This window comes from Melanerpes formicivorus, unplaced genomic scaffold (genome assembly GCF_026170545.1).
Source record: "Melanerpes formicivorus ecotype bairdi unplaced genomic scaffold, bMelFor1.0.p_v2 SCAF_92, whole genome shotgun sequence".
In the NCBI taxonomy this organism is placed as follows: domain Eukaryota; kingdom Metazoa; phylum Chordata; class Aves; order Piciformes; family Picidae; genus Melanerpes; species Melanerpes formicivorus.
Genome location: NW_027142444.1, coordinates 1,227,277 through 1,242,755, shown reverse-complemented (window position 1 = coordinate 1,242,755; position 15,479 = coordinate 1,227,277). Strand labels below are relative to the sequence as shown.

The window sequence follows — 15,479 nt, the reverse complement described above, 5'->3', positions numbered from 1 at the left end:
GCATAGAATGCTCTCACACTGTTAGAATCAGAGCATCTTTGAGGCTGGAAAAGGACTCTAAGATCAGAGAGTCCAACTGTAAGCCTAACTCTACCAAGTCTGCAGCTAAACCACGTCCCTCAGCACCACATCTGCACGTGGTTTAAATACCTCCAGCAATGGAGATCCAACCACCTCTCTGGGGAGCCTGTTCCAGGGCTTGACAACCCTTTTGAGGTTGTCCAACCTGAACCTCCCCTAGTACAACTCAAGGTCTTTTCCTGTCAACCCATCACTTCCTGCTTGAGAGAACAGACCAACCCCCACCTGGCTCCAGCCTCCTCTCAGGGAGCTGTAGAGAGCAATGAGGTCTTGACTCAGCCTCCTGTTCTCCAGGCTCAACATCCGCACCTCCCTCAGCTGCTCCTCCCCAGCCCTGTTCTCCAGACCCTTCACCAGCTTTGTTACCCTTCTCTGGACCTGCTGCAGTACTCAGTGTCCCTCTTGGAGTGAGGAGCCCAAAACTGAACACAGTATTCAAGATGTGACACAGTATTAAAGGTGTTGTTCTGGGGATCAGTGGAAAACTTACTTGATTGGGTTGATAACTTCATATCTTGAGAAGAACAGTACTGTAGCCATGTAGCTCAGCTTTGTGGTTCTTATGTGCACAGCTAAACTGGGAACATACTCTAGAGACATGGGGTTGGATGCTCATACTGCAGATCTGGCTTGTTCTGTTAAGTTGAGCCAGCTCTGAGGATGACATCTACCTTGAGACCCAGCATCATTACAGTGATTCCTGCATCCCCAGGGAAGGAAAAGAGCCAGTTCTGCCCAGGTGGAGCAACTGAGAGTAGCCCCTGCTGCCACAGTCCATCAGCTCCCTGCTGGGAGAAAGGATGGAGCAGCACTAACAGGGAGTTCAGCAGGCTCCCAGAGATCGGGGGTGGCTGAAGAGGCTGGAGACTGAGAGGATGAGGAGTGGGTGAGAGAATAGTAAAAAGTTGTAGGGAGGCGAGGCAGGAGGAGGTAGAAAATGTGAAGTTCTCTCCAAAGTATTGAGAATTATTGCTGTGTATTAGGGATGTGCCAGACAGTAATTCATTAAACAGCTAATGATTTTTACATCCTTCATCTAATATTTATTTGGGAAGAAACTTTTTTTTCCCTCATATGACTGGTTTTAATTTTCCTTCTCTGGGTTGGAAGGGCTTGCTCTTGAGGCTGGGAATTCTCCACAAGTCTTCCTTTGTTGAAGGATATTTTGAATAAGATTACCACATAATCTGTTATTTGAAAAGCTTTCCTTGGAGGTATTCTGTGGCCTTTCCACTCTTCCAGGCCAATGTGAATGTAGAGGTAGAGTATGGTGATGTTTGTAGATGGTTTCCTATGTGGCCTCTCAAACATCTGTGTCAGCCTCAGGACTGCAGTATTTTACCTCCCACTCTGAAACAAAGCAGCAGACACAGGCATAGCTCATTCTGCCCTTTTTCTTCCTTGCCCCTTCTCTCCCTCCCATTTTCCTTCATTTTCTGTTCCCATCTGTACTTCCCTGAGGACAAAACTGGATATGGTGAAAGAAGGCAAAAACAGGGGAAGACAAAGGGTGGGTAGGTGAATGTGTGTTACAGAAGGACACAGGAATGACAGGAAAGTGGTCCAGGGCCCATAGGAAGTGGGAATAGAGGATTGAAAATCCTTTGCTGGTTATGGCTGCTCTACTCATCCCAAGCACAGCCAGAACCAGATTCAGTAACCTTTGGTAGTGCCTCTGGACAGAACTAGGATGTGGACCACAATGGGTTGGAATGAGGCCTCAGATATCAAATGAAAAGCTTTGGTTTGGAGGACTGGGAATAGGCTCAAGTTTTTCTTTTATCCAAACTCTTTTTTGCCAGCCACATAGTTGGGAAAAGGCAAAATTATGTTTATTAAAGAAATCTTAAATTAGCACTTGTTGGTTCAGTTCTTGCTGATTAGAATGTGGATGCTGAGGTAGCCAAATGGCATTCAAGAAGGTCTGGAAACAGCCAGTGATATGTTTTTACTCTTTGGTTTCTGGCTTCAAGCAAAGGTTTGCCCCTGCTGGCTTCTGCTCCCAGTTCCTGAAGTGAAACAGAGAGATATGAAACCTTTATCAAAAGAGCACAAACTTACCTTAAAAACACAGGGGAACCAAAGGACTCTTGCAGTACTTCATGGTGGTGTTCTCATGACTGTGTGAATGCCGTGCAGTTTGTCTGCCTTGCAGCAGATTTTGTTGCCCAGGGAAAAGTTTGACTGCTAAATCTGACTGTGACTGACCTGCTGCCTTTATTTTTCTTCTCTCCTTTTGCCTAACAGGTATCAATGACCAAGGACTGTACAGAGTTGTGGGGGTGAGTTCAAAGGTCCAGAGACTTCTGAGTTTGTTGATGGGTATGCCTCTATTTTACAATCTTTTTTGTTGTTTTTGTTTTTCCTTGCCAGTGATTTATTTCCTGTTGGTTTATTGTCAACATTTGATTTTTCAAGCAGCTGCCTAAAAGCAGTTCTCTACAGGGGCTGAATCTAGTTTGCTTTAGTCCGTGCCAATAGTCCCCATGTCATTGCTAAGTTCCCCTGGTTTAGCAAGACCAAGACCAGTTGGTAGGAGTAAAGTAAGAGTACCACAATGGGAGGTGTGGGAGCAAAGCATGGGCTTTGTGCAAGGTTGATGTTAATGGGGCCTGAGCAGAAAATTCAGAGTGCCAGATTCAAGGAAGTTTGAGGCTCATTGCTTCACTGTTTGAAGTGTCCACCTCTCTCCACCCTTGGCTAAGATCTACAGGTGCTAACATGCCTGTGCCTGCCTTCAGTTGATCACTGTGCAAAATAAGGCAGTTTCAGCCTACTAGCAGAGAGCTCTTTGGTTCCAGGGGAGGAATATGAGATACACATTGATAATAACTATGTGCAAGGCAGGAGACAGATGGAGAAAAGATTTGTTATTATAAACTTAGTAGTATAGCTCTTACATATGGGTAACATCTCAGACTGTCTCATACCTGGTTAGCCATGTGTAGCTTGTCAGACTTAGTTATTCATTTTATTTGTAAGTTTATTCCCAGTAACTTTTCCCCCCACTTTTCTATCTGTACCTTTTGATGCATCTTTAATCCCAGTGACTGTAGTTCTCTTGCCACTCTGCTGTCCCCTGGCAGGGGTGGTGGAAAAAAGGTATTGGCACCCGGATGAAATCCTTCCTCTACCTGGTACCTCTCACCAGAGCAGTAGCCATGACTGCAAGATGTGCCATGCTTCCCAATTCCTTGTCCTGAGCACTGACAGTACATGCAGTCAGACAAGACCACTGGGATTAGTTCATTTTTATAGAGCTTCCAAACCTGTCACTTGACAGCAAAGGTCTGATTCTCAGGGATTCATTGGTATGCAAAGAAGCTTGTTTGCAGTTTGCACCAGGCTCTTCTCCAGAACCATGCATGCTCCATCTGTGCTGATAACACAGTGTTCTTTGGCACTGCAAACTGGAGGAAGCCAGAAAGTGAATTCATTTCATTACCCCAGACATTATGTGAATGACAAAGCGCTTTTATATTCTATGCTGCTGTCAGTTCAGTGCCACCTGTAAGACTTTCTCTTTTCCTTGCTTCACTTTTCCAGCAGGCTGTCTCCTCAGAAGTGATAAGCCATCAGGCCTGAGGACCTGCGTGTCACATCAAACTGTCATCCTGACCTTGCTAAATTTTAATTGATGAGAGCTTACTTTTAATCAATATTAACAGCACCCCAAAGTTCTCCATTAGTGCACATAAACCTGTCTGTGTCTTGGAAATATTGCAGCAAAAGGCTCTTTTTGGAACTGCAGGCTGGGATTAATAAAAATGACTGATCTGGAACAGATTCCCATGGCTGTTTGTCTGCGTTGGAGCTAGCCCCAGTAAATAATAACCATCTCTAGCTGTTGACCATAGGAAGCATGACGTGTTATCACTCAGAGAGCCTTGCTTGAGTGCATTTGATATCTCCAGCTGTTTTTCAGTTCTGTGCTTGCTGGCTCAGCTTGGGCGTGCAGCTCTGGCAGGCAAATTTTCCTCTTTGCCATTAGTGGTATCCAAATTAAATAGCCTCAGGTTGCCAGGGGTTCAGTAGCAGCTGGAAGAGTTTACTGGGGATTCCAGCATCTGCTTTCACTTAGGTTTGTGTGTGTTGGGTTTTTTTCCAAATGCTTTCTGTCATTCCCAAGATCCATATATTTGTTTGAAGTAGGAAGAGTACAGTGATGGCAAGATGAGGCAAAACACTGAGCAGAGAAAAGTTGGGGTGCAAGCAGGTGCTCTTTTGTCTGGTGATTTGTTGAAAGCGATCCTGTCTGTGCTCTTCATCTGTCTGTCCTCAGAGAAGAATAAAGAGGGTTTCTTTTTGATAGACAGTGGTACAGAGAATTCAAAATGACTGATTAAGCTTTAATCCTTTGTCTCTGGGTATACTCCTAGGTACCCTTTTACATGAAAGATCCTTTCAGAATCATCAAACCCCCTCATTAACTTTGGGTATTTCAAAATGTTTGATGAGATTTCAAAGTATTTTAAGCTACCTGTCGTTGGCCATGAGGTTCACAGTGTGGAAGGCCCAAAGTGGGAAAAGAAAGTTTTCCAGGTGGTAACCAGGGACATAATAACTTGTAGTTCTGTCTCTCTTTCCCAAATTCTACAGAAAATATTCTGAAAGTAAGCCAAGTGACCATGGGCAGACCAATGTATGCTCTTCTGAGGCTCTGAAGGCACAGGTTTTAATCTCTAATGTAAGGATAAGAGTCAATAGAAGTCTTGTGTAAAATGAGGCTTAATGAATAGAATAGACCAGACCAGGTTGGAAGAGACCTTCAAGATCATCGTGTCCAACCCATCAACCAATCCAACCCACCTAATCAACTAAACCATGGCACCAAGCACCCCATCAAGTCTCCTGGGAGTTAAAATAAGTGAACTTTGTACTGTACCTAGTCCTCAAAGTTACTTGTGACTACCACTGTCCTATGGTGATATCTGTGGCAGCAATCATCTTGTCCAAGTTTAAGTAAAGCATTTGGTGAGGAAAACAAGGGAAAAGATGACTCTGATAGCTCAGTTCTAAGCAGGGATACAGAGCTGGGACTTGCAAAGTTCTGGGATTCTGTTAGAAGCGAGTCAGAGTGCAGCCAGCCATTGGGAGGCTCAGTTCCTGCTTCATCTGTGATCTGCATGACAGAGCTGCAGGGGCTCATTTCAGACAAGCTGCCTACAGACAAACTCCTGCATAGGTCAGTTTCATACAGACTCTTATTCCAGGTGAAGTAACTGTCAAGCACTTGGAGTTTCTACTGATGAGTTTGCTTTGAATTTCTGATTCTGCCTGGTGTGAAAAATGCCAGACATTATATGCTGTAAAAAAAGGAGTTTGAGCTAGCTCTGCCTTTTCCAAACCAGCAAGCCAGTTGCAAAGCAGTTGGGCTTCTTATTTTGTATACAGTAAATGACATTATGCATACACTCCTGCAGTGGGCATATTGCACAGGAAACCTCCTAACCTAGTTTAGTCAGCTGGACTGTTTGTATAAACTCTGCCTCCCTTATTGTCAGAAAGATTTGCATGGCATTTAGAGCTGGTCTGTCAAAAGCTGTTCCCTAGATCTGCACAGCTATTTTTGTAGGCATAAAGTTGCCATTCAGTGCACAGGGGCTGCTATGTGAACAAGAATTCACTTCTGGAATCCTGGTTGAAGATCCAGTTCACAAAGGCCTGAGATGTAGGAAGCAGAGGGGAAAAGATGGAGCAGGAAGAGTCGAATATATGGAATGATGTGGCACAGAGCTGTGCAGAGCAGCTGTCAAACCCAAAGTGCAAAAACTGTCTGGAAGTCTTCTGCAATCAAACCAGGGGTTGGTTGGGTTTGGCAGCAGGGCCAAAGTTTGTTCTTTCTTGGTTTATGGTATTTTTTTTGTCTGTTTGTTGGGTTTGTTTGGGTTTTTGTAGGGTTGGTTGGTTTGTTTTAGGGTTTTTTGTCTCCCTCCATCCCAAGAGATAATGAAAATATTGCAGCAGTGCTTTCTGTTTCAAGAGACTTGCTTTGGAATTCAGCTGTTTGATCCTTTTCCTCCACACATTCATCAACAAATTTCACATATCTGAACGTGTCCTTTGACTGGCAAGGAGGTTATGAAGCAGATAGTGGAAAACTAGATATTGCACAGTGACTTGGTAAGAAACCCTCCCCAGGTTTCTGTAGGCTCTGATGTGATGGCAGTTTTTATTTAATTAATTGAGGAGAAAGATTTTCTTGTCAAAAAAAAAAAGGATTTCAACAGAGAAACAGCTCACATGCTAAAGATGGGGAGGGGGAAAGATACAATCTCAAGTATTCCTGAGACAATCTGGAGTATTTTGGGTGGTGGTTGGCTGGGAACAAGTTGGTAGGAAATGTTATCTGACTTGTATTTTCAAATGAGATTTAAATAATTGATATAACGAGGGAGAATATTCAGTTACAGGAATAATTGCTTGGCACAGCCTTTAGAACAGAATTATTTAGTCCCTGTAAAAGGACTGCACCTTTAATCAGGGGCCCTAATTTGATTTTCTCAAGCGTGCCTGTCGCTTGTCTGACAAGCCGAGGAACAAATGGCTCCTGAGCTGTATGAGCTAGTCAGCACGTCATCTCTGCCTGCTGACGGATGGGAGCGTGGAGCAGTAACAACAACAGAAGTTTTAAGCACCTGAATCTATCGGCTACTTTGGTGTGGGGTTTTGTGTTTGTGTTTCTGGTGTGGGGGTTGTTTTTTTGATTGCAGAACATTCCAGTGTGCTGTGTTGTTTTCTGTCTTCTGTCAAGAAGTCTTGCACCTGATGGGTCGTTCAGACCTGCAGCAGTTCGGTTTTCTCTCTTCTTGTAAGACTCTACCAACCTGGTGAGAAGATAGGAGTTTGTCAGGAGTGAACCTGGCAAATGGTCAGCCAAACAAGTATATTTTCAGGAATATTCAGGCCATCTAGTAGAGGAAAGAATCCTTTTCTACCTTTGAAGCACCTCTCAAAGGTTTCCACGCAGTAAGAGTTTTCATAGTGCACTTTGGCTACTTCCATCACCGGTCCAAAATGACATTTCACAAGCAGCCCTACAGAAAAAATGCAAAGGGATTTGTCAGTGTCTTCTCTTTTCCTTCATCATTCAAAATGCAAAGAGGTTGTGCTTAGGGGGGCTCTTTCCTAGGCTGTTTCTGTACATCTCTCTGTGTTTGTGTATGTTGTTCTGTTTAATTAAAGGTGTGAAAATATCAATTGCTACAGAGAACTTTTTACATGAAAGTGATTTTTAATCCTTCATTAAAGAAAGAAGTCAACAGTAAATACTTGTTAGAACAAAATGTGGAAATAGAATTTGTAGAGAGCTTTGAGTAATGGCTTCAAACTGGAGGAAGCTCAGTTTAGATTAGATGTTAGGAGGGAATTCTTCCCCACAAGAATGGTGAGGCAGTGGAACAGGTTGCCCAGGGAAGCTGTGGAGGCTCCAAGGCTGGAAGTGTTTAAAGCCAGGTATGATGGCTCCTTGAACAACCTGGTCTGGTAGCAGGTGTTCCTGCCCATGGCAGGGGGGTTGGAGTTGGATGATCCTTGTTTCCAACCCAAGTCACTCAATGATTCTATGCTATTAAGTCTTCTTGGTATTAACTAATAATAAGAAGGACTTATTCTATGTTTAGGTGAGCAAATATATGTTGTCCAGACTCAGTGTGTTTGCAGTCCATGTAATGCATATTTGGAATTCCCTTTGTTCATGTCCCTCTTCTCTTGCTGATTATTTTCTAGATGCAAAAACCTGCAATGAAGTTGACCTGGAAAACTCTGTGGATTGGGAAGTGAAGACAATTACAAGTGCTATGAAGCAGTATCTGCGGTAAGCCTCTCTCTTTCGTTCGTTCCTTAGACTTTGCTTTCTGTGTTCTAGTTCTCCTATGGAGTGTGTTGGGCTGTGTTACCTACAGCAATGTGCCCAGGTAGCCAAGAAGGCCAACAGCATCCTGTCCTGAATCAGCAGGATCAGGGCAGGGATTGTGTCTCTGTACTCAGCACTGGTGAGGCCACACCTTGAGTCTTGGGCTCAGTTTTGGGGCCCTTGCTAAAAGAAGGACATTGGAGCAGGCTGGAGCAGGTCCAGAGAAGGGCAATGAAGCTGTTAAAGGGTCTGGAGAACAGGGCTGGAGGGGAGCAGCTGAGGGACCTGGGGATGTTCAGCCTGGAGAAGGGAAGGTGGAGGGGAGACCTCATTGCTCTCTGCAGTTCTCTGAAAGGAGGTTGGAGCCAGGTGGATGTTGGTTTCTTCTCCCTAGTACCAAGTGATTGGATGAGAGGAAATGGCCTCAGGTTGCACCAGGGGAGGTTTGGATTGGGCATTCGAAGAAACTTGTCCACTGCAAGCATTCTCAAAACTGGAACAGTGCTCTGAGGGAGGTGTCCCTGGAGGTGTTTCAAAGAGGTGGAGATGTGGTGCCAAGGGATGTGGCTTAGCCCCAGCCTTGGCAGTTAGAGAATGGTTGGACTGGAGGATCTTAAGGGTCTTTTCCAACTGAAATGGTTCTGTGATTCAAGGGCCACTGTAGCAATGGCTGCCTCTAGAACAAGGATTATACTGCTGTATGTTAGAAAGGTTTCCTGCTTAGAGTAAATACAGAGAGAAACAAATGTAGCTACGTTTGTTTTGCCATCCTTGTTTTACAGAAGCCTTCCGGAGCCGCTGATGACACACGAGTTGCACGGAGAGTTCATCGTTCCTGCCAGTAAATATCTGAGAGCAGCTCACGCAGAAAGCTTTCCTTGGGGTTCTGCTGTGGCTTGAGTAGAGTGCTGCAAGTGCAAGTTCAGGAAAATTCTTCAACCTAGTGGGGGAGAAAAGGGAATAAGCAATGATAAGTGCCTTAAAAATCCATAGTTGAAAGCAGTTTTCAGTTCCGGTGTGTGCCACGTGCGGTCTGGCCATGGACAGGCTCACGACAGACTCGGCTGAGTGCAGTTTTTTCTCTTATGGAAAAACCCTTTTGGGTAGACACTGTAAGCATTCATTCCTGCTATCTCAATTCTACCATGATATACTTAGCCTGTGAGCTTTTGGTGTTTATTTTTTATAGATTCCATTTATGAAGAGCATGAAGCTCAGTAAGAGAAAATAAACTAATTGGAGCTCATCCGAATCCTCGCAGCACAGCCGCCCGACCCTTGTTTTCAGTCCCTTGTTAGCGCTGTCTGCAGGCTGGTGTGAGCATTCCTCATGCATTAGCAGCAGAAAGGAAGGAGCAGGCCAGATTATGCTGTGGCAGTTCAAATACAGGCTTGGAGAAGGCACAGCAGCATTTGTAGTTCAGCTGTATGGTATCTGATGCACAGGGAATTTGTTTTGAAGAGGATGGAGGGGAAACTGTGTAAGAGAATTTTTGGCAAACAATCAAACAGATATTTAGCTGAATTTTTTTTTTCCCCCCTTTTTATCCTTCCCAGCCTGTAGCACTTCTGGCAAACTGTGGGAAGCAAAATTAAAACAAACTTCAAGACAATTGTTTTATCTTCTTTGCACTGCTGCAATGGCTTTCCAGGGCTGCAGAATACCTTCGCTCCTGGTCCTCCATTCCGGATGAGATTTAGCCCATGAAATCCATCGCCAAATGGCAGGTGAAGCGCTGGGACACGATTCAGAGCGCTCACCTAGATCCTGTCTGCCCATTTGTGTTGCAAATTCAATGTTCAAATCACTTCTTGACCTACAGAGTTTTGCCAGCAGTTTCTCGCTTTATTTTCCTTTCTCTGTATTTTTAGCCTCCTTCACTAAGGGAGCTCAGTTAAAATTGCAGGTTTGGAAATGCACAGTGTCCATAAGCAGCAAACATTGCTGGTTTTTTTTAGAGCACTTGATTCTGTTGAGTGGGGAGGGAAACTTAATCAACATTGCAGATCTGTGTTCCGGTAAGCTTAAAAATAGGTAGTCAGTGTTGTTTCCTATGTTGGCTATAAAAAGCCAGCAAGGAATAGCAAGGAATATCCTTTTCTCTGAAGCTATTGAGGAGGGAGCCAACATTGAAAAGGTTTTCCTTTCAGTTTTCTTTTCTTTGTACGTATCACTGTAGACTGAAACCGTATAAACTCCGATTGCATCTCGTGATCGAGTTGCTGAGCCGTTCTGTAATTAGAGTCTGTGATTTCATGTCTATGTAAAATAGTCTTGCTTTAAAGAAGGCTTTTGTGTTTCTAGCTGTCTGAATTTTGATTAGCTGACTAGAAGCTAAACACTTTACATTTTGGTAGCCTTTTTTCTTGCAATCTGTGCAGGGATGGTTGCGGCGAAAGAATAAAAAAGCCCCAACCCTAAAATCTGTAGCAATATGCAGAGGGAGGGAGAAGCAAAATCTGTAGCAATATGCACTGAAGAAATATGGTGATATTTTATAGCAAATAGACTCAACAACCTAAGTTGCTTGGGAGTAAAATGGGACCCGAGCAGTGGTCCTGGTGTCAGAGCTCCTTGCGTTCAGAGTAGGTTCCAAGTTTTCCTCTTTATCTGCCGCCTTGTACTAAGTGTTGTTGTGTACAGCAGAAATGCTTCCACTCCTCTCACTGCAGCTTTTGCTAAGCTGTAAAATATTTTGTAATGAGTCCAACTTTGAGAAATAGGAAGGGGGATTATTTTAATCTTTATAGATCCTTAAGTTGATCTGTGTACTTGTGAAACCTGAAATGGAATTATTCATCTCCACACGCAACAAGCAAGCAAACAAACAAGAAAGCTCCATGCTTGCTTTACACTTTGTCTGTTGTGTACCAGAGGCAGGCCATTGTTCTTCAGGGCCCTTTATCACACTTGTCTCACTCAGATTATTCTTTTGTGTCTTCAGAGGTCATTAAATGTTCTCTTTCTGAGCATATGAATCCTCTGCAGGCTTTCTCTTCCACAGTTTCCAATACTAGATGGTATAAATGCAGTCTCATTAGCTGCATGGTACCAACAAACCTGAATGTTAATGACGAGGACAATCAGTTAATGGTGCTAAAATGTAAAGTAGTCCAGTTCCACTCTGTGGCACCCTGGAACATAGCTCCTTACCTTGCAGTATATTCATGAGCAGATGAGTCCAACCCAGCAAAACAATAACTACATCTGTCAGCTTTTAAAAATAGATGAACAAAGGCATCCTTTTGCAGGTGGAGTGAAAGATGGGTTCAGAAAATAAGCAAATGAGTTGATAATTGTAGAGCAAGTTTTCTTGTGAAAACAAAGCACATATGTTCAGCATGGCTAAGTTTGGAGATGCATGTGAGGCAAAGTGTGTGCAGTATGTTTCCGTGCAGAGGTGGGAGAAGCTTTGTGTTTCTGTGGGGTTTGTTTAATTTTCACTTCATTCTGAGGTAGCTGCTGATTTCTCTGTCCCATAGAAAGTGGGAGCCCTGAATCTCGAGTTAATGCCATCCACTTCTTGGTCCACAAACTCCCAGAGAAGAACAAGGAGATGCTGGAGATGTTGGTGAAGCATTTAGCCAAGTAAGTGTTGTGAGCTGCTTCCCCTCCTGGGCAGAGCTCTGGTCCTTACCTTCCTTTAACTACAAAGGGCCTTGGTTGTGTGTAGCTGGTGCTAGAGCCCATGGTGACGCTGCCGTGCACGGTCCCAAGCACCAAACGTGCCGAAGCAGGCAGGACGCCAGGCTCGGGCAGTGCGTGCTTTGGCGGCGAGGGCAGGAATGGAAGCCCTTAATGAGGCTCTACCTATAAGTATTTACTTTAGCAGCTCTGCCAGCAGCTGAGGGTTTGATCGAAGCGAGGGAGGGAACATTATACTTTCTTCTCACAAACGCTGGCAGAGTGAATAGTGGAGATCTGTTAGCAAATTTAAGCTGGTTTCACACTTGCCCTGGTCCAAGGCTAAGTGCATTTTATATGTTTAAGTTCAGTAAGAGAGTGCTTTTGTTTTTCCAATTGCCAGTGGAATAATGGCCTTGCTGCTCTCCAGAGCTCAGCAAGACTGCGTGTGAAGAAACCATGCACAAAACAAGCTCCTAAAGCATAGATTAAGGAAACGTCATGTTTTCATTTGTAGGCTGTGCTTTCCAGCAGCCATGGAAATTTTTCATAACCCATTTCCTGTTTTTTCCTTCAATTCTTCTCAACAAGCGTCTCAAAGCATGCCAAGAGGAATCTAATGACCGTGGCGAATCTGGGGGTCATATTCGGACCAACCTTAATGAGGCCGCAGGAAGAAACTGTAGCAGCCATCATGGACCTCAAGTTTCAGAACATCGTTGTTGAGATCCTGATAGAAAATCACGAGAAGGTAAAGTTGTGTGTGTGGAGCGCTGCCTGAAAGAGTCTGCCAGGCCCTGGGGGGAGAGTGGAGTCAAGTGAGCTTAATTCTAAACATCATCATCTACACACTCCATGCTTCTGACTGTACTCAAAGAGTATTCCTCTTTGCAGGAACACTGGCATTCCAGAATGCATAGCTCCTGGCAGTGGTGGTGCTTCTGTGGCTGGTGTTCACAAAGAGATTTCCATTATGGGTCTGGTTTGTGTTTTAGTTTGTGTTTTAGTTTGTGTTTTAGTTTGTGTTTTAGTTTGTGTTTTGGTTTGTGTTTTGGTTTGTGTTTTGGTTTGTGTTTTAGTTTGTGTTTTAGTTTGTGTTTTGGTTTTTCTTGAGCAAAAGGGATACAAGACTAAAAAAGAGAAAACCCAGGCTCAGCTTTTAGCTCTTCCGTTCTATACTGTTCCCAAAGGCCTGCAGGGACAGGGTGAGGGGCAGTGGCTTCAAACGAGAGAAGGGCAGATTTAGATTGGACATCAGGAAGAAGTTCTTTACTATGAAGGTGGTGGAACACTGGAACAGGTTGCCCAGGGATGCAGCTGAGGCCCCAGTGCTGGAGATACTCAAGGTGAGGCTTGACAGGGCTCTGGGCAGCCTGATGTAGTTGGGGGTGTCCCTGCTGACTGCAGGGAGGTCAGACTGCATGAGCTTAGGAGGTCCCTTCCAGCCTGGACCATTCTATGGTTCCACTTTGACCAGTCTGGATTGTTTGTTCTACGTCTTCATCTTTCTCAAAGTTCACAGAGTGAAAAACCCCACCCAACTTTACTGTACTCTGAATTTTGTGGTGAGAGAGCCAGGTATTAACATTTCCTTTGTTTTCAGCTGAATTTGTGTTATTTTAAGTCTTGCGTTTGAGATAATACTGAAAATAGAAGCTGCTGCTGTGGCAGCTGCCAGTTACTGAGGTGCCTCACACGTACAAGATGCTGTCCAGAATATCACTGCCTGTAATCTGGGGCCTGAAATTAAAATGAAAAGGGAAAAAATAGTAAGGGGGAGGGAAAAAAGTTGTTTACTGGTCTCCTCCTTTGAGTATTCCTTTGGGAGTCCCTTGTGGCCAAGCTGACTCCTGGCAGTGGACGTTTGAGGTACTTTGCTTGGGCAGGGAGGACAGGCAGCATCTCCCTTGCTCTTGTTGTCCAAAAAAAGCTCTTTGGGAAAAATTCCAGGATGTGCTTTTTCCTCTCTTCTTTCTTCAGCACTCTGAGCATTGCAATAGTTATTTCTTGTCAAGGTTAACAGTGTTGAAATTGGCTATCAAAGTCTTATCTACTCTAGGTGACATCTGTCTCAAGTTTTCCTGGCGATGGGATTCGAGTGCCTGCCTGAACGGTGCACACTGGGCACAGGTTCTGTTAGCAGAGCTGCAGCCAGGCGGTGGGGCTTGCTGGCTTGGTTGACTCAGGCTGTAAGGCTGCCCTCACACACACTTGCTGAGCAGATATGGCATTGTTCTGGTGGAAAAACACCATGCTGCAGATATGGCTCAGGTTCTGAAGCCATAACTCTTCCAGGAAGGGTTAGCCATGCTGTATTCCTTTTGGACCTTGTAACTCAAGCTTACCCTTGCAGCAAGCTCATGGTTTTGAAGAGATTTCAGTGAGCACCCAAATTCCAGTAAGTGGAGAGTGTGAGCAGAGCCAGGGTGTTGTAAGAACACCCTTCAGGTTGAGTTATGCTTATTCAAATCACTGGATAACTACAGACTGGCAGCACCTTGTCCTTGTGTCAGCTCAGTCACATGTCTTTGCAAACTGGACTTCAGTTTCCTGCTTGAAATATTGCTTGTGTGGTCTTCCTTGCTCCTCTGAGAACGCAGAGAAGCAGGGAATGGAAAGTGCATCCAAATGGTGCTGCATAATTCTCCATAATTCTTTGGTTTTATGCCTTCTTTAGAACTAGAAGGCTGTAAGTTGGTGGTTTGGGGTTGTTTTTTTAAGGGTTTCTGTCATTTCATTGTCATTTCTAACAGTGAACTTGCCATCAGTGGTGTGCCTGCAGCAACTTCTCCCACACTAGAGCTGCTTCCAAGATGGAAAGAAGCCCCAAGGGTGACCTCTGTGTATTCATGGCCAAGGCAATGCAGAGGGGTGTGTTAAGGCATTATAAAAATGTTGTCACTGAATTAAATCTGTTGCTTTTGCAAGGGAGCCTTCTTCATTTAGGGCAGGCCAGGGACCTACTCCTAATGGCCAGCAGAGTTATTGTCAGTCTAGTGTTCATTTTACAGTGTTGGTTTGGATTTCTATGCGCTTCAGCCTTTGTGAGAGGCTTGCGTTTATTTACAGCCCTGGTGAAGCCCTAGCAGAAGTCACCAGCTGTGGGTTAAAATACTTTCAAATGTTTCATTCAGCCACTACTCTGCCTCTGCTAATTTTTAGCAGCTTCTGCTAATAGAAGTGAAGTTTGGAGCTGCAGAGGAGTGATGGAGTCAAGATGGAGGTACGCTGCCACGGGCGGACTTGAAGCAACGCTTCACACTCCACGCATGTGTAATTTATGTCTCTGGCAGCCTGCAGGGAGGCTTTGCTTTCCCACTCTAGCAAATGGAATGACTAACAAACTTCCAAACTGTAGAAGCAGTAGCCCTCAACATTTCTGCTTTGAATACAGTCACTTGGTAGGCAGAATGGCAAAAACAAAAGGTTCTGATTCCTCAGATGTGTTTAAATTCCATCAACATTCATTATGCCTTGTGTGGACAGCTTTACTGAGGGAGATCCACAATTCATTTCTAGGAGGAAATGTAATTAATTGGGTTGCTAGCTTTGAAATCCTGGTGCAGTCATTCCACTGTCATCACTCCACTGAGTCCTAATTAGAGAATTTCTGTGCAATTTGTGTGTGGAAACCTGGGTATGGGGACTTGCCCCGAGATAAGGTCATCAAGCTGTTTGTTTTAAAGCTTTGTTGATATGTACATTTGTTTCCTGCTAGCTGGAAACCTGAAAGTACTGCTTTCATCTTGTGTCCAGGCTGTATTCGTACTCCCAAACCATGGCTGTGCAGCAGTTGGAGAGGGTTGAGGAGTGGATGTGCTGCAAAATCAGACCAATGCTGAGACTCGAGAAGAGGACACTGCCTCAAGCTGCACCAGGGGAGGTTTGGGCTGGATATTAGGAAGAAATTCTTCTCAGA

The 15,479-nt window shown here is 44.4% G+C and overlaps 1 protein-coding gene across 4 annotated transcripts in view; it reads left to right on the top strand.

The window, feature by feature from the left end:
• ARHGAP10 (Rho GTPase activating protein 10) overlaps positions 1-15,479 on the top strand; it is a 120,913-nt gene that overhangs the window by 59,939 nt on the left and 45,495 nt on the right. For all 4 annotated transcript variants that reach the window (XM_068165747.1, XM_068165746.1, XM_068165745.1 and 1 more), the window contains 5 exons: positions 2,329-2,403; positions 7,810-7,897; positions 8,719-8,777; positions 11,419-11,524; positions 12,152-12,311. In XM_068165747.1, the coding sequence (XP_068021848.1) occupies positions 2,329-2,403; positions 7,810-7,897; positions 8,719-8,777; positions 11,419-11,524; positions 12,152-12,311 (488 nt within the window). The remainder of the gene's footprint in view (positions 1-2,328; positions 2,404-7,809; positions 7,898-8,718; positions 8,778-11,418; positions 11,525-12,151; positions 12,312-15,479) is intronic.